Source organism: Canis aureus, chromosome 15 (genome assembly GCF_053574225.1).
Source record: "Canis aureus isolate CA01 chromosome 15, VMU_Caureus_v.1.0, whole genome shotgun sequence".
In the NCBI taxonomy this organism is placed as follows: Eukaryota; Metazoa; Chordata; class Mammalia; order Carnivora; family Canidae; genus Canis; species Canis aureus.
Genome location: NC_135625.1, coordinates 1,479,124 through 1,498,445, shown reverse-complemented (window position 1 = coordinate 1,498,445; position 19,322 = coordinate 1,479,124). Strand labels below are relative to the sequence as shown.

General features: G+C 44.8%; 1 protein-coding gene across 2 annotated transcripts in view; it reads left to right on the top strand.

Annotated features, from left to right (window-relative positions):
* The window catches only part of CSMD1 (CUB and Sushi multiple domains 1), a 1,870,054-nt gene that overhangs the window by 1,785,945 nt on the left and 64,787 nt on the right, over nucleotides 1-19,322 (top strand). For both annotated transcript variants that reach the window (XM_077848529.1, XM_077848528.1), the window contains exons 51-52: nucleotides 4,625-4,819; nucleotides 10,753-10,926. In XM_077848529.1, coding sequence (XP_077704655.1) covers nucleotides 4,625-4,819; nucleotides 10,753-10,926 — 369 coding nt within the window. The remainder of the gene's footprint in view (nucleotides 1-4,624; nucleotides 4,820-10,752; nucleotides 10,927-19,322) is intronic.

The window sequence follows — 19,322 nt, the reverse complement described above, 5'->3', positions numbered from 1 at the left end:
TGCTGCTACATATGATAGGACTAGTTATAAAGAACGTCTACACCTAAAATCACTTTAGGACGTGTTTCTCGGGCATCGTGGGATGGAGAGTCCAAGGCAACACGGGATGAAATAAATTGGCGGGTAGCCACGGATTTTGTGAACAAGAATACTGGGAGTCGCTGCCCTTTTTATTGTCTCCGGTCAGAGGAGACGTGACTTTTTTACATACGGTATAAGCAGTTGAACCATCATTTCCTGGTCATATACTGTCAGGTTCTCAAACCTGTGAGGACGACTTTTAGGTGTTTAAGGAAAAAGCACAAGGAGAGGAACACTGACGAATTTTTAGGCCCTTTAAGGGCCGGCGATCCGAGATTTCCCGCGGAATGAAGGGCTTGCTCGTGTCGGGGGCGGGATGCGCAGGTGTGGGGGGCGGGATGCACAGGTGCGGGGGGAGGGATGCGCAGGTGCGGGGGGGGAGGGATGCGCAGGTGCGGCGGGGGGAGGGACGCGCAGGTGCGGGCAGAGGGATGCGCAGGTGCGGGAGGAGGGATGCGCAGGTGCGGGGGGGAGGGATGCGCAGGTGCGGGGGGAGGGATGCCCAGGTGCGGGGGGGGGAGGGATGCGCAGGTGCGGGGGGAGGGATGCACAGGTGCGGGGGGGGAGGGACGCGCAGGTGCGAGGGGGGAGGGATGCGCAGATGCAGGGGGGGGACACAGGTGCCGGAGGAGGAGGCACGGCCTGGGCCAGTGGTCTGTCCCCATGCAAACCTCGGGTTCTGACCCAGGCAGCCGGACTGCAGGCCCCACTAAACGCCAAGAGGAGGCGGGTGGTGCTTGGGGCCTGCGGGGTGTCCTGTGTCCAGTCCAGTCCCATTTCCTCCCACGCAGCCCCCGTATCTCCTCCCCCTCCCCCCTGCATCCCCGCAACCCCCCCCATCCCAGCCACAGCATCCACGGCCCCACATCCACACCCCAGCGTCCCCGGCCCCCCACCCCCGCATCTCGGGTCTCGGGGGCCGCTGGTGGGTCTGCGGGCGCCCGGGCACCTCAGGCAGGGCCACCACCGGGCCTGGTCCCCGCCGCCGGACTGCTTGCTCTGCCTGCCTTGGCCCCGGGACACAGGGACCCCGTCAGGCCCGTGGTGGGGGCACCAAGGGCGAGAGGCACTTGCAGTCTCGCTTCTTGCGGCCTCTGCTCGCCCCGCCCTGTGCTTCCCTCACCCCCTCTTCTTGGGGGGCCGCCTGGGCTTGTTTTGCAGCTTTGGCCGCTGCACTTTCTGGCTCGGTGGCTCCCAGCGCGCGCACCTGTGCTTGCCCTTGGCACCTGGTGGCTCCCAGCACGCGCACCTGTGCGTGCCCTCGGCACCTGCTTAGGGCGGGTGCTGTGCTGAGGAACAGCACCTGAGAGGACCGTGTGCACCCAGGGACATGTCACCCACGGGGGGACCGGATCCCAGACAGTCAACCCGGGATCAGGCCACCCCGAAGGTCACCGCGTGGCAGTTTCATGAAGAAGGAGGTGACCATCCAGAACTTGGAAACCACCTCTGCAGGTGGTGTCAGCTCCACGGAAAGGCCTGTCCCACCGAGGGGGCCCCTCGCCGGTGGAGGGGAGCGGGTCACGACCACTCCACCGAGGACAGCCGGGCACACCCCCTAGGGAAATGGAATGAAGTTTACTTGAAACGGTGCTGGGATGGAAGCCGTTACGGATGGCCCAGGTCCACAGTCCACCCGGATCCCCTGGTCCACAGTCCACCCGGATCCCCAGGTCCACAGTCCACCCGGATCCCCTGGTCCACAGTCCACCCAGATCCCTGGTCCACAGTCCACCCGGGTCCCCTGGTCCAGAGTCCACCTGGATCCCTGGTCCACAGTCCACCCAGATCCCCAGGTCCACAGTCCACCCAGATCCCCAGGTTCAAGCACGGAAGCCTCTTCCGAATCGACCGTCCTGCGGGAATCTGCAGGTGCTGCAGCCCGAGAAAATGTCGACTTGGATCATGGGGTGAACCCTGGAGAATTTCCCGATACATTTTGTTACTTTTTATCCAGTTGTGATGAACATACAGGCTCTAGTAGCTTCGGGTGTGCAAGCTCATCACCCTAAGGCGCCCTTAATGCCCTTGACCCGCCCGCCTCCCTCTGCTGCCCACCCACTTGTTCTCTGTGCCCACGAACCTGTCCATCTGTTCGTCTTTTTTCTCTGTTCATCTGTTTTGTGTCTTAAAGTGCACACATGAGCGAGATCATCTGGTGTTTGACTTTCTCCAACCGCCTCATTTCGCTCCGCATCGTGCCCTCTAGCTCCATCCGTGTCATCACAAATAGCAAGATTTCATTCTTTCTGAGGGCTCGGTAATGTTCCAGTGTTAATGGGTACACGTGCGTGTGCGTGTGTGTGTGCACCCCCTGCGCCCTCTTCATTCGTCCAACGATGGATGGACACTTGGGCTGCTTCCCTGGTCTTAGCTGGAGTAAATAATTCTGCGATAAACCTAGGCGTGGATGTCTCTTTTCAAATTAGGGTTTTTGTTTTCTTTGGGTAAATGCCCACTGGTGGAATTACTGGAGCAAACGGTGATCCTATTTTAACATCTTGAGTACGCTCCGCGGTGTTTTCCACAGCGGCTGCCCCAGCTTGCACACCCACCAACAGCGTCCTCGCCAGCACTTGTTGCTTCCTGAGTTTTTGATTGTAGCCGTTCCCACAGGGCTCAGCTGGTATCTCCTTGTCGTGGTTTTGACTTGTATTCCCCTGACGACGAGCGGCGTGGAGCTGTTTTCGTGTCTGTGTTTTCCATCTGTAATCTTCTACGCAGAAGTGCCTATTCAGGTCATCTGGCCATGTTTTAATTGGGTTATTTTGTGTTGAGGTATCTAAGTTCCTTGTATATTTTGGATATTAAGGCCTTATTGGATCCGTCATTTGCAAATATCTTCTCCCATTCAGTAGGTTGCCTTTTTGTTCTGTTGATGGTTTCCGTTGCTGTGCAGAAGCTTTTTTACTTTGGTGCAATCCCGAAAGCTTAATTTTGCTTCTGCTTCTCTTGCCAGAGGAGACACACCTAGAGAAATGTTTCCACGGCTGATGTCAAATAAATTATTGCTTGCGTTTTCTTCTAGGGTTTTTCTGGTTTTAGGTCTCACATATAGGACTTTTGAATATCTATTTTTGAATCCATATAAATTTTGGATAATCATTTTATTTAAAAATACTTAAAAGAAATAGATATCAGAATTACTTTTTTATTTTATTTTATTTTTATTTTTTAAAAGATTTTATTTATTTATTCATAAGAGACACAGAGAAAGAGGCAGAGACCCAGGCAGAGGGAGAAGCAGGCTCCCTGTGGGGAGCCTGATGCGAGACTCGATCACAGGACCCCAGGATCATGCCCTGGGCTGAAGGCGGGCCCTTAACCACTGAGCCACCCGGGCGTCCCTCAGAATTACTTTTAAATTAGAGAATCCTTTTCACTTTTAAAACCTCATTGATATTATCATAATAATACCAAAAAGTCCTTTCCTTTCAGTTTATTTGCACATAGTGTTGGTAAATTACTGATAGAAAATTCAAAGAGTTTTTTGTAACCTTTGGATATGCCTAATTCAATTAAAATAAACTTGTATAGAATTTACTTCTTAATTTACTTTTAAATAAGTAAAATTATTTATTGATATCATTTTGGAAAAGCTGTGATTTCTCTAGCTAAACTTCCAGGCTCAATAAATCAATCAATGGGGTCCATTCTGATGGTGGTTTACCGCGATGGATGTTCATACTTGAAGAAGAGGAGTTCTAACTTTGTAAAATGCATTTCAAATATTATTGTACCTTTCAGCAAATATGTGTGTGTGTGTGTGTGTGTGTGTGTATACTCACATACATTAAATTTTGCTTCTACTTTCAGCATATTTGCAGACCCCTTGAAGCCCTCTCCAGGAGGATGACCACCACCTTCACTAACGTCATCACTGTTGTTCATTTGTAGCTACTGCTCCTTATTAGGTAGTTACTGTAATTGTAGGCCTTCTCCTAAGAGCAGGAAGAGACTATGTCCCTTGAGATCTATTAAGCACGTGTCTAAACAGTATTAATGCAGTCTGCATACAAAAGCTACGTGCCTATAAATCCAGGAACATACAGAGTATATTACATAGATGTGTTTCAAAGGGAAGAAGGGAAAGAAGGCATATGATTTTCTGGTCATTTGTGTCCAAGCTGGTTTTCTATGACTCAACTCTATGTCAAGTTTCTTGAGGGCTGTTATATGTAGCATTTTTCTACGTGTTTGCTCATTTACTTGATGAAGAATTTCCATCCAAATGAACTGTGAAACTTTGTGTATGTGATTTAGCTCTTCCCATCACAACGTCACTGCAAGATTGCTCATGGCCCTGAAGTGTGAGGCTACCAAATCCATTGTAGATGCGTGATCATCCCCCTGTGACCATGTGGGTAGTAGAGGAAAGTACCTGCAATAACAGGTACTGGCTTCTGTTTTGTGCAGCAAGATCTGATTCATATAAAAAGTTATTACCATTGAAAGCCAACATAAAAAAAAAGAAAGAAAGAAAGCCAACATGATCCAATCCCTTGAGAAAAAATTTATTGACATAAATATGTTTCTTTTCTAGCGGTTACATGTCCCAGCATTGAAGCTCAGCTCTCAGAGCATGTCACCTGGAGACTGGTTTCGGGATCGCTGAGTGAGTATGGAGCTCAGGTGGTGCTCAGCTGCAGTCCTGGTTATTACCTGGAGGGCCAGAGGCTCGTGCAGTGCCAAGCTAACGGGACTTGGAGCATCGGCGAAGAGAGGCCCAGGTGTCGAGGTGAGTGATGGGGGTCCTTCCTAGAGAACGTACCTGTGCTGAGTTATTGACATCACTGGCAACCACCTTTTAACCCGTCCCTGTAAGTGGTTGGTCCTGTGGATTAATAATATAACCAAATGGCCTTTCTTGTCATTATAATGATGAATATGGATTTTTATGCGACATGCTTAAAATATATGAGCGTACTGGATTAGATGTCAAATATTGTCTTTTCCTTACTAATGATTGCATTTTGTACATTTTAAAATATTAGAATACTCAAATATTACAAATCAGCTCAAAACCAAACCCAGGCCTATGTTTAAAAAGATAACTCTTGTTCCATGCTCTGACTATTCAAACCTTCTAATTAGGATCTTGGGAAGCAGTATTTATGCTGAAGATATTGTATGCTCAAATAATGACTGTCTTGAAAAGGGGGGTTACTATTCTCATAGGTACAAGAAGAGCAGTTAAGCCTTTGCATGGGTTTCATAATAAATATGAATAAATAGAAAAATGAAACAATATTAGTGTTCAGAGCACTATTTGATTCTGGTATATTTAACACACACCCTTTAGTGGGTTGTTCCCAGGAAATTACCATGCGCAAACACAAGTGGTTAGACCAGTGTCAAATGTATAGAGTACACAGCCTAGTGAGAATAAACCAGAAGAAAATCAGGAAAAGGACAAAAGAGTTAATGCTTTGCTGTCTTTGATATAATCATTCTAATTCAGCTGTTAGAGGAACCAATGATCCCTGAGCACATACTGAGCTCTTTGCCATGAGCACGAAGGTAGATTACGAAGAGTCCATGGACTTCAGGAGCTCGCTCACAGTCAAGGTGGAAGCACCCCGGGTCCCCAGGCCACCTTGCCCGGAGCCGGTTCTCCAGAGAAACTATCGGTGGTTCCCCTTGTCATGCTCACAGGTGTCCTGGTTTGAGTCGTTCTGTGGTCACTGGACTTTAGTGCATTTCCAGGCTGTCCCTCCCTGTCTGAGTTAGGAATCCCCTCCTTCCCACACCCACACCCACACCCACACCCACACCCATCGTCCTCAGAGGGATCTGCCCTGAAGCTCAGCCTTTGTGATTAAAGACACAGTCAGCAAGGTCGGCAAGGAGCGTGGAGGAGAAAGATTGGGGAGCCCCGGCCTGCTGCCCGTCTCACACTTCTCTGGCCAACGTCCTTTCTGTCAGTTTCCGGAATCAGAGTCTTAAAAATAGGCACACATTTACTCCTTGGCGGTGGGGAGCTCACGCAGGGCTTCTGCGGATGCAACGGCCTGGTCTGGGTTTTGCTCGTCTTGCTAGCTGTCTGGGGCACTGGGGTGGATCGTGTCGGGGATGGGGGGTATTTGCCACGCCCCACCCTTTATAATAAGGGCTCAAATCTCCATTTCGGAAGAACTGGCTCTTCTAAGGAGACTCTCATGTTTCAACCATCAGGCCTTCCTGATTGTGGAAGCAAACTCCGTAGCAGCAAGTTTCTACCTTCCTTTGGGGGAAGAAGGCAAAGCTTGGGTTCTAGCATTCATAGATTGTATTTTTGCTCCATCCTCCTGAAATTCTGGAAAGTTTGTCTCTGACTCTAATATTAGACTTCAATCTGGTGATTCCAATACTGAGTTTGGTCCAGAAACAGCCAGAAATCCACGTAGGTGGGGCGTGGCACACAGATGTATTTTGTAAATTGTCATCTGACCGTTGGTTGGCTTTGCTTAGCGTGAGTTGTTCTATCACACTCTGTTACTTGTCTCTTGAAAGTCATCATGGACATGGGACCTATTCCAGAATCAGTGGGGTCTGTGAAATCATGGCTTGCTATTTGTGTGTGTGTTTATTCTGTTTATTTATTTTATTTATTTTTTAAATCAATTTTGGCAGTTTACAACATCTGGTGTGGCCAGAGTGAGTCCCTTCTCCCTGGCTCCTTCATCTTGTCCTTTTGACATCTTTAAATCTGTCCCTGTTTTCTCATAAAGACAGGATGTTTTATGCTCACTCTGAGTTTTTTTCTTACCTAAACATGGAATCAACCATTCTCCAAGGATTACAGATCAGCATGTGTGCCCAGGGGTATGCATTATGTTGTTTGTGTTATCAATGAGCAGGGAAAGTTGATACCAAAGCTTATTATCACTTTTGTGGCCAAACTGAACATTTTTTTTTGTTTTCTTCCCCAAAAAGACTTGATATTGATATTTCAATTAATTTCTATCTCTATTGATTTTTTGCAAGTTTTTCATTAACAAAAGAGCTTATCAAAGATGTTCTTCTCTTTTCAGAAACATTGACATGTCACATGAGCTAGCACAATGCCTAACATTGTGTTCAGATTGTGGTGCGATCTAAAATCTTGGGTGTCTTCATCGCCCATCCCCAGTCCTCTATTTGGTTTAAATGTTGTGGAAGTGATTTCAGAGAACAGAAGCCTAGAAAGCCCCTTGCCAATGACATTCTGTAAAACTCTATGGGACGTATACCCCAGCCTCTTTGACAGTGAAGTTCTCAAGATCTTTCATCCCAGGCACCTCATAGTGCTAAACATTGTTGAGGACCTGCCTTCATTCTCTGTTGCTGTAGAACCAGTCATTGCAAACATAATCTGAACAACACAGATTTGTTATCCAGGGGCAGATGTTTGGTACTTTTTAACTGGATCCTCTGCTACAGGCTGAGATCAAGGTGTTGGCTGGGCTGCGTCCTTATCTGGAGGCCCAAGTGGGAAGATGGGCCTCCCAGTACTGGTTTGTTGATGGAAGTTCTGTCCATGAAATTGATGTCTGAGTCCTCCATTGTGGCTGATTTTGGACTGGAAAGTGCCCAGGAGCCATGCATAGCTCTTTTCAAGGGGGTCCCACCCCTCCAGGCCCTCCTGTGATTCAAATTTCTGGCTCCAGGAAGGTCTCAGTTCCCTTAAGGGCTCCTTCCCTGGGTCAGTCCCAACAGATAATCTCACTTTGGTTTGCTTGAAGGATACATTCATGACCTCATCATGGTTCTACCAGCACCAAAGGGAGTGGATTTGACATAACAGGGGGCTAGACCCCAAAGACCTTTTCAAAATGTTTAACATAAATTCAAATCAAGAATTATTTTAATATATTTATACTAATTCATTTAAATTTATATGGAGAAAGAACTTTATTTCTTTATTTAAAATAGCAATAAGATAATTACACCTTACATAATACCCTACTTCTATAAACAGTAATGACTAATTATTAACAAAAAATAAAGGGAAAAAATTTTAGAGCCTTAAGACATATATAATATTTTTTGGGTTCTATAAAAAAATAAAAATAAAGGTATGTTTTTGTCATTATTGTTATAATACATTTTTATTTTATTTTATATTTAAAATCTGATTAAATTGCTTATCTTCTATTTCCCTACCTTGCCAGCATACACTCAGAAAAACCCAAAATGAATCCTAGAAGTAGAATACTTTACAATTAAATAGGTACATGATAAGCCCCACAGTGTTCAAATGTTACTTAATTTCTCACTTAAAGTTAATTTAAAATGACACACTGGTAAGCTTGATTTGCCATTCTGTGGTAGCTTTGACAACTGTGTATTTAAGGAGTTCTCTCTTTAAATTAGACCCGGATTAAATGGTGGAGTAGGCAGGTTGGTCTTTGACAACCTTCTGTTTCTGACTGGGGGTGTACCTGGATGATCAATATGTTCTCAAAATGAATTATTTGCTTTCCCTTTCCCCCTTCCATTAAAAATGTATTCATGCACACAGCACATGGGAATATTTGTCCATCACTCTGTTTTATCTGCCGTAAGAAACTGAAGAAAGAACATTCTCACCCCATCCCATATTGGAGTGGACCTTGACCATCATTCAGAACAACGTAAAGTAGAGTTTTCTTCAGAATGTACTCACGAATAAATGCCCAGTTGGCATTAAATAACTCTAGAGAGACACTCAGGACCCCAGGGGCAGTTGATTGCATGTTTGAATATTTTCACTTTGAGCAAGGCCTTCTTTTTTACCTATATCCCGGTTTCTTGGCTTCATTCCTCTGGGCCTGAGACAGTGATTCCAGACTGTGGTCTCCAAAACAGGTCTTCACATACCTAAAAAGGATCATGTGTCCTTTGACTTTGTATCATGGTAACCATCTCGGCCCCATGCTTAGGCACATCACATCATGAGTTTGCAGCTCATGTCCACCTGCACCTTCAGTAGACCCTTTCCAGCAAAGACTGTATTTGAAAGTCCCTACTCTTGATCTTCTATTTATTTGCCACATGCACTAATAATATCCATATAATATCCAAATATATGGATCCAATAATATCCAATTCGAATAGGAACACTGGTCTTACTGGTATGAGAAATGCTATGTCACAATGCGATGTTTTTTTCCAAGTCAAGGATTTCAGCTTAAATGCACTGCTAGAAATGAAGACAAGAGGAAGGAGGCTTCCCTGGGGAGAGAGACACATGATCCCTGGTAGCAGTAAGAGCCGGGGGGCAGGCAGGGTGCCTCCAGCCGAGCATCCTCTGTGTGACAGCGCAGAGGAGACACTTGAGACCGTGTGCGTGAATATGTTTTTAATGGAAAGGAAAAGGGCAAACAATTCATTTTGAAAACTTGAAGGGAGAAAAGAGCAGGGAAATGAGGCTTTACCTTGGATGTTTGATGTTTGACAAAGTGTGTGTGCGTGTTTGTGTGCGTGAGTGTGTTGGGAGTTCTCCCTTTCAATTAGAGTAGCTTTTCCAAATTAGAGCTGCTATCCTCGTTACTGTATTGGGTTTCCTGCCAACTGAAACTCCACCATCCGAGGCCCCAGTATCCAGCTGCTGAAGAGCTAAGAGTTTGCTCTATTAGTTCTTCTTTACAGTCTAGTGAACTTCCGTGGAGGACAGACCTAAAACATTTTCACTCCCGGGATATGTTTGCAGAGGCTGAAAGAATGGGACAGAGGCAAAGCAGCCCGAGCCCTCTGCTCGTCTCCGCTGAGTAGCCTACACCCAGAATCCGGGTTCTTAATCACGGTTTTACTGCCTCTGATCAGTTTACTATTCCTAGAAGCTCCATAATTTTTAGCTACTTGCCACCTTTGCCCTGAGCCCCCTGTGCGTGATAGCGCACTTAGTGTGGCAAGAACTCCTTCACCGTCTTCTTAGAGTAGCCTTCAAACACGTAAGTCTCTGCAAAGCAGGCGGCCATGATGACTTTACGGTTTCTTCTTCCTTCTTTCTGAGATTCCATAGACTTTCTGTGCTCAAACATTTCTGGGTTTGGAGAGCGGGGAGTTGAGTGTTGCAGTAAGTAGCAATAATGAATGTGATCACTGACTATACCTCCCCAACTAGAGTCAAGTTGTGGTTGGAAGTGGACTCTGTTAATGATCATGCTGGGAAAACAGGTGTATGCAGGGGATGTGCGGTTTCCCCAGCTGCAACCACTGAAGGCCTGGATTTTCTATTTCTTTTTTTTAATTTTCAGAAAGGCTCCACATGTCCCACATAGTCAGCATTTATATGGAGCGCAGGATCCCAGGGAAGCATGTAGGTCATTGAAAGCAATGACGAACACAGGCCTTCCATTGAAGGCATCCTCCTCAGTTTTGTGTGGCAGCTAATTGACTCGCAGAAGACCACTCCTATTCCTTAATTCCTCCTGGCCACACCCGTGTCCGGTGATGGCCATGTGATTCTCATGGTTGACGCACACAGGAGGGCGGGCAGGCAGCCCATGCCTTTGACCAGCCTGCGTGTATGATTATGTCTACACACCACACGGTTTGGGAATCTGCTCTGTATGCTCACATTCTCAAGTGTAGGTGAAGGAAAATTAAGCTTCCTGTGTGGTTGACCTACCTAACCCTAAACAGACCCCTGCCCCTAATAAACATCAAGGCTGCAGATTTTGTCATTTTTAAGCAAAAGAATAATCTGCACTTTTTGTTTCCTTCTAGTGATCTCATGCGGAAGCCTCTCCTTTCCCCCAAATGGTAACAAGATTGGCACACTGACGGTTTACGGAGCCACGGCCATATTTACGTGCAACACGGGCTACACCCTTGTGGGGTCTCACGTCAGAGAGTGCTTGGCAAACGGACTCTGGAGTGGCACGGAAACTCGATGTCTGGGTAAATTCATCTATCATCTGGCATTTATTTCATTCATGTGAGCCCTAAAAATAGAGTCCAGTTGGGCAAAGTGTAACACTTTTTGTTATAAATGCTCCTGCAGAGCTACTAAATCCTACCTCGGGTTTCAATGGTCCATTTCACACTAGGACTTCTTCCATAAATATCTGAAGGGATTATTTTTTTAATCTGACCAATAAATGAAAGTCACATACTGCCTTAAGTGACTTAAGTATTTTACAAAGTGCTGAGGCTATCACTGCACTTAAAGCCATCATGATTCTAGAACACACACACACACACACACACACACAAAATGATATTCAGATATATTACAGACTTTATCTTTATCTTTTACAACTTTTTAAATTGTGTCAATAAGTGGAAGAGAATAAGATCAATCAACGTAAGTACAATGAGTTACTTCAAATGGAATCTGTGAACAGTGATTTGTTCTTCCCTTGCACCCAAGGCGTAAATTTTCTGCATGATATTTTTTAAGAATTGAATTGAAAATTTTTTTTCACTGAAAAAATCTTGTGAATAGACATGAGGAAGTTGCTGGATAGGCAGCGTAAGGTATCTTGATTCATAACGCTCCTGTAGATCTCCGAGTAATTTGAAAAACATGTCAAGTGCCTTTCATGGGATCTCAATAATTTTGTAATCACTCGAAAGCTATAGAAGAACCTGGAAAGTTTAAGCCTCTGACTCTCTGTCAGCTGGAAATCACTTCAGGAATGAAGCCAGGACCAGTAAATTTTTAATAGTAAAAATCTATTCTTATTACTTGAGATAATTTGAAAAAAATACTTAGGAGAACCGGGGGGGAGGGGTGGAAACAGAGAGAGAATGAAACTAAAGTAGTAATTCTGGAGAAAATCAAAGGCCAAAAAGTGTTGCTCCCTCTTATCCATGGAATGGCACCTGCTTTCTTGAAATCACTGTCATCCGGACGTGAAAGCCGCTCACGTACTGCGTGTGTGTCTATGCGCATTCTTGGTGAGCGTGGTCAGTACGGGTTTCCATAGACTGCAGAACTTCCTCGGACTATGTGTGGGGCTTTGCGTTGAGGGTGAGACCGTCTGTGCTTTCCCAAACTTTCTTATGAGATGTCTGGTTATTGGGGACCACTCTTCTTAAGGCAGCGCTGCTTTGGGGTAGGTCTTCTCTGTTCATGTCAGTAAACACTACAGAGGGGAACCAGGTGATCTAAGAAACTTGCGTCTCTGCTATGATCGTGATGATGGAAAGCAATGACAACCTTCATTGGATTAGGTTTGTGCTGCTGAGTAGTCTCTTTAGGTAGGAGAGTTATTGTGGCCTCAGGGGGTTTGAGTGGCACGTCCAATTTCTGTAGCTACTCTATCATGGGGTCTGCTGGGGTCTTACTGATCCCAAGTAAGCCTTCACCTTTTCTGTGGTGTCTTCTGACTGAAGGTAGGACTTTGAAGTAGAAACGTTGAGCAAGGGACACCTGGGTGGCTCAGTGGTTAAGCACCTGCCTTTGTCCCAGGGCATGATCCTGGAGACCCGGGGTCAAGTCCCACATCGGGCTCCCTGTATGGAGCCTGCTTCTCCCTCTGTCTATGTCTCTGCCTCTCTCTGTGTCTCTCATTAATAAATAAATACATTCTTAAAAAAAAAGAGAGAGAGAGATAGAAAGAAAAAATTGAGTAACATGTTGCTTGGATGGCTGGGCCAACGTGCCCAGAAGTATGGCTTCAGAGTGATGCAGTATGTCTTAGAGGCTTTGGGGAGAGGGAGTGTTCAGAAGGAGTTTAAGTTGAAAATAAAGAGGAAGAAACGTGTCTGGACAATAATGCATAAAGCATTACTATTGTAGAACCTGGATCTAAAATATAAAGAATAATAACATTGGAAGAGGCAGAGGATATGAAAGAAAAACCATTAAAAAAGAATTAGATGTGACACAGAGCCACATATGTTTATAAACCAATGAGTAAAGAATGGGTAATAAATTTAGCATAAAGATTTCAGAAGTCAGTAGATACAGTTTCACAGCGACCACTGAGACGTGAAAGTTTAATTCCTAATACAGGCGTACCTTGGGGAGATTGTGGATTTGGTTCTAAAACACAATAAAGCATAATAGTGAAAGGGAATATAAGGAAAGGGAGAAGAAATGTGTGGGAAATATCAGAAAGGGAGACAGAACATAAAGACTGCTAACTCTGGGAAACGAACTAGGGGTGGTGGAAGGGGACGAGGGAGAGGGGTGGGAGTGAATGGGTGACGGGCACTGGGGGTTATTCTGTATGTTAGTAAATTGAACACCAATAAAAAATTTAAAAAAATAAAATAAAAATAAAATAAAACACAATAAAGCAAATGTTGCCATAAAGTGAGTCCAATGACTTTTTTGGTCTCCCAGTGCATATAAAAGTCGTGTTTACACGATAATGTGGTCTATTAATGTGCAGTAGCATTGTCTGAGAGATGTGTGTGTCTTAAGTCAAAAGTAGTTCATTGCCCAAAGCTGCTAACCACCACCTGAGCTTTCAGTGGGTTGTAATCTTTTTGCTCGTGGAGGGTCTTGCTTCAGGTTTCACGGCTGCCAGCTGATCAGGGTGCTGAGTGCTTGCGTTGGGGAGGCTGTGGCAATCTCTAAAAATAAGACGACACTGACCTTTGCTGCACTGATTGACTCTTCTTCCACAGTGTCTCTGTGGTATGCAAGGCTGTTTGATGGCGTTTTACTCCCAGTAGAACTTCCAAAGTGGAGTCAATCCTCCCAAGCCCTGGGGCTGCTTTATCAACTAAGTTTATGTGATGTTGTAAATCCTTTGTTGTCATTCCAACAATCTTCGCAGCCTCCTCTGCAGGAGTGGATTCCATCTCAGGAAGCCACTTGCTTCGCTCATCCCTAAGAAGCAGCTCCTCATCTATAAGTTCAAGTTTGATCGTGAGAGCACCGCAATGCAATCTCAACTTCAGGATCCACTTCTAATTCTCGTTCTCTGGCTCCTTCCACCCCATGGGCAGTGACTTCCTCCAGGAAGTCTTGGACCCTCAGAGTCCTCCATGAGGGCTGGAATCTGTTTCTTCCAAACTTCAGTTTCTGTTGATATTTAGACCCCTTTCCTATGAATCATGGGTGTTCTTAACCGCATCTAGAATGGCGAGTCCTTTCTGGAAGGTTTTCAGTTTACTTTGCCCAGATCCATGAGAGGAGTCATCATCTGTGGCAGCTGTAGCCTTATGAAATGCATTTCTTCAATAATAAGACTTGAAAGTTGAGATGCTTCCTTGATCCACGGGCTGCAGGATGGATGCTGCATTAGCGGACATGAAAACCACGTTAATGTCATTGTCCGTCTCCCTCAGAGCCCTTGGGTGACCAGGTGTACGGTCAGGGAGCAGCGGTATTTTGAAAGAAATCCTTTTCTCGGAGCATTTGATCTCAGCAGTGGGTTTCGTATTCAGTGAAGTGCGTTGTAAGCAGATGTCCCACCACCCAGGCCGTGTTGTTCCATGTATGGGGCGCGGGCAGAGTAGATGTGGCATCATTCCGAGGGGCCCTAGGACGTTCAGAAGGGTGGGTGGGCCCTGGCTCCCATCTGCAGGCCCAGCTGCGTGAGCCCCTCGCAGGAGAGTCCGCACCTGTTCTTTGCAGCTTTGAAGCCAGGCTCTGACTTCTGTCCGGCTGTGAAAGTCCCAGATGGCATCTTCTTCCAACAGAAGGCTGTGGGGTCTACACTGAAGATCTGGGCTTGAGTGTAGCCACCACCTTCCTGAACTCTTGAGTCGGGTCTTCTGGAGGACCTGCTGCAGCTTCTCCATCAGCCCCTGCTGCTTCACCTGTGCTTTCACGTGGTGGAGAAGGCTTCTTCCCTCCAACCCGCTAACCAGCTGATTTATTCTTCTATTCAGACTACTCAAACTTTCTCCGTATCAGCAATAATAAGGCTGTTTCACTTTATTATTATTTGTGTGCTCATTGGAGCAGCATTATTTAATTTTCTTTGAGGATTTTTCCTTCACACTCACAACTTGGCTAGCCATTTTGGCACAAGAGGCCTTGTTTTTGGCCTGTCAAGGTTTTCACCATGCCCTCCTCAGTAATCTTAGTCATTTCTAGGTTTTGATTTAAAGTGAGAGATGTGTGACTCTGTCACTTGAAACCTTAGAGCTCATTACAGGGTTATTAATACCCCGAATTCTAATATCGTTCTATCTGAGGGAGTAGGATAGCTGGAGGAGAGGAGGCGAGACAGGGGAATGGCTGGTCAGTAGAGCGTTCAGAACACATGCAACACGTATGACAGAAGCTCACGGTCTCGTATGGGCCCGGCTGGTGGTGCTCCAGGCCCGTTACAACAGTAACAGCGAGGATCACCGATCGCAGATCACCGTAACAATTCCAATACTAATGAAAAGTTTTTAAATATTATAATAACCAAAATGATACATAGAGACATGAAGTGAGCAAATCTGTTGGAAAAAAAAATGGCACCAAGGTACCTGCTCAGTGCAGGGTTGTCACAACCTTCATTTTTATAAACATGCAATATCTGCAAAGCACAATAAAATGAGGCGTGTCTGTGCATGGACTATGGCAATGAAAGGCATCTCCTCTCCTGAATAATAGAGTGTGATGTGTAGATAGTAGAGAGTCACTCGTAGGACCCTATGTCCGGGGGACCCATAGAGACACAGCTAAGGTAAACACACAGGAGAACAGAGGTAAACTCAGTGCTAGAGAAAATCCTACAGTGGCCTAATGGATGAAGGGAAGAGAGGCTCCAATCCTTAATCTGGCGCGGGTACTGGATAAAGTAGATAGCTGATACCACCGTAGTCTGAATGTTACCTAGACGCCTTATTTGAATATAATAATTTGAATGATATTGTTTAGTGATAATGAAAAATATACAAGGGCATTTTTCCATTTTACTGAATCTTCATTAGAAAGTATGGGAAGCGCTTATCACTCCCATTCATCAATAAGAAATAACTTAGAACAATTTAGGAATTTGTCTAACATTGTAAAATCACTGGCATCACAAACCGAATGGAAACCCAGGCAATTTGAGCATAGAACACAGGCTTCTGAACTTTAAGGTATGTAACTAGTGTATCTGAGCAAGTTTTGTGTTATTTTGCCGATAATTATATTTCTCAAAAGCAAGATAGGATAAAAGAGGCTGTGTAAGATGCTGTTAATTCTGGCCAGTGAGATATTTAACTAGAAGTAAAATGAGCCCAGGTGCTGCACTAGACCTTACCCCAAAGCACATGCCATCAAATGGGGTTTGTGCCTTAGTAGTACACGTGGCTAACCTTGTCCTTCATTCTGTGCTGCTCCCAGACTTCTTGCTTACCAGACTTGGCAGTATTTTCCTTCCATTTCTTGTCGTTTGAATTATTCCTTTGTCCATTTCCATGGTCAGGATCTCCAGAAAATCTGGATTTTTACCACACTGAATGACATTGGGTGACCTTCAGGTTCTTCTGGACACTATTAGAGTAGACTGCATGGCGCTGGAGGAAAAAAAACTACTTATAATGAGAATGGAGGCAGAGGCAGTCACTAAGAATATTTTCCAAAAAAAAAAAAAAATCCAGAAAATAATTGACATAATCCCATGGCTTCAACTTTAAAAAGGAGGCATCGGGATCCCTGGGTGGCGCAGCAGTTTGGCGCCTGCCTTTGGCCCAGGGCGCGATCCCGGAGACCCGGGATCGAATCCCACGTCAGGCTCCCGGTGCATGGAGCCTGCTTCTCCCTCTGCCTGTGTCTCTGTCTCTCTGTCTCTCTGTCTCTCTCTCTGTGACTATCATAAATAAATAAATAAATAAAAATTAAAAAAAAAAAAGGAGGCATCCCCTAAACAGAACAACCTCCCAAAACTTTAACTTTGAGAACAAATTATGCCATTGAGGAGCAAATGGGAAACTACCCAAGAAACAGAGACAGTTAGATGAGCTGCTTTGCAAGAAACTCAATTTGCCAGCAAAGCGACTACCCTAGGATGTACTAAGCAAATGGAATACAGATGAAGGTCCGTGATGCGAAGGGCAGATCTGCCACGAGCAGGGAGCAATGAAAAGATTCAGGGCCATGAAAACGTAAGGACCATGCAGAAATTACGTTTGAAATAAGAACCAAATTCACTCATTGTGGTTGGTATCAAAATAGCATGTGGCCTAAAGGAGACAGGCTCGGCCGCCTCTTCATTCCGTCTTCTGCGTCAAGAATTGTGGTGTGCAGAGGGCGGAGGATGCTTTTATAGTAGAAATCGGGATCCCAGGAGAGAAAAGGAGTCTGTCCGAGAGAACTTTAGGGTTTCAGTGATGTGGCTGAGGGGACCCAGGAGGAGGAGGCCAAATCACTGGCAGTGCCCCCGCGGGACGTTACTAACAGGAAGCTCTGCAGAGTTAGGTAAGTGTCTGGCGTGATTTTTTTACACAAAAAGGAAAGAAGCAAGCTGGCAGAAACTTTGGATCTAATAGTTTGATAATACAGAGCTGAAACCAACTATTAGGTGTAAGATCTTTGGTGATGCATGTTTACGAAGAGCTAATGTGAGTCTGGATCCATCTTTGCCATTGCTCTTAGGTGGGTGTTTAAAAATACTCTTTAGAAACGGTGCTTCTAAATTCTCAGCAAGATCAGAATTTTCTATGTTAAGTCCTACAGTCAAGAAAGTGTAACGTGGCCTATATGTTGTCTTTTCACAACTGCTGGTGGGGCTACCGACGATGATGTAGATTATTGAGTTGACGTGATCGGAAAGAAGGTTTCTTTTCTGTTTTTTTTTTTTTTTAAGATTTTATTTATTCATTCATGAGAGACACAGAGAGAGAGAGAGAGAGAGAGAGAGAGGCAGAGACCCAGGCAGAGGGAGAAGCAGGTTCCATGCAGGGAGCCCGATGTGGGACTCCATCCCGGGACCCCGGGGTCACACTGTGAGCTGAAGGCAGATGCTTAACTGCTGAGCCCCCCCAGGTGCCCCAGAAAGAAAGCTTCTGGGTAAATGGTTTCCTTTCTCATTATAGACCATCCTAAGACTTCTTTTCACATCTTTGGTAGGGACATAATAATACCAGCTGAAAGAGTGAGGACATTTAACAACAGATTCATGATCTTTGCAATTTGAATGATAAACAACACTAATACAAAAATAATGGGATCAATGGAAAATTTCACCCAGAATGAAAAATAAAATACCTCCCAATGTACATGATAAGGAGAAAATTATGAAATCCTAGGGCACGTGGAAGGGCTTGGTGTTTTGGACAACAGAAAGCTCATCTGTGCACTGGCGCCCTGAGCTGATGGTGCCCAGACCTCGTGAACAGGACCCACCTCTTCGTTAGTCTAGGAAGCCCACGCCCAGAACAATGGCTTCACTGCGGTGAAATAATTTAAGTGGGTGGCGATGAAGCGGCATATGCTGGGGTGAAGGATCCGGTAACCAAGATAGTTGAGGAATGTTTGGAGACTTGTGATCATCAGTATGGTGGAGAGAAATATTTGGAAGTGCCTAACAGCTATTTTCAAATATTTTAAATGTTATAAAATGAAAGATGGGATACACTAATTTTGGTGAATTGTTTTATATGCAAGTGTCAGCCGTGATTGATGGGTAGTGGCAACCATCAGAACCTGTATTGAGATCTCTGAGTTTTAACCAGGCCTCAGTGGGTAGACAGGGGAAGAAAGAAAGAAAAGAAAGAAAAGAAAGAAAAGAAAAGAAAAGAAAAGAAAAGAAAAGAAAAGAAAAGAAAAGAAAAGAAAAGAAAAGAAGAAAAGAGAAGAGGAGAAGAGAAGAGAAGAGAAGAGAAGAGAAGAGAAGAGAAGAGAAGAGAAAGAAGAGAAGAGAAGAGAAGAGAAGAGAAGAGAAGAAAGAAAAGAAAGAAGGAAGGAAGGAAGGAAGGAAGGAAAGAAAGAAAGAAAGAAAGAAAGAAAGAAAGAAAGAAAGAAAGAAAGAAAGAAAAAGAAGGAAGGAAGGAAGGAAAGAAGGAAGGAGAAAGAAAGAAAGAAAGAAAGAAAGAAAGAAAGAAAGAAAGAAAGAAAAGAAAGAAAAAAGAAAGACAGAAAGAAGAAAGAAAGAAAGAAAGAAAGAAAGAAAAGAAAGAAAGAAAAAGAAAGAAAGAAAGAAAAGAAAGAAAGAAAAAGAAAGAAAGAAAAAATGAATTAAATAAATGTACCAAAGGCAAGGGCCGGTGATGCTAACGACATTAGTGATGTGTCTTTCATCCGTCTGTTTGCAGACACTGTGCAGAAAAATAGTTTTCAGACTACATATAAGAAGTCCCTTCCCTTTAACCATTGTTTTCACCTGTTTGATCTGCCCCAAAAAGCAACGTGGAGTTCACACAGAGGGCAGTTGCCTACTTGGTAGGTTTTTCCATAGGATTCCTTTAGC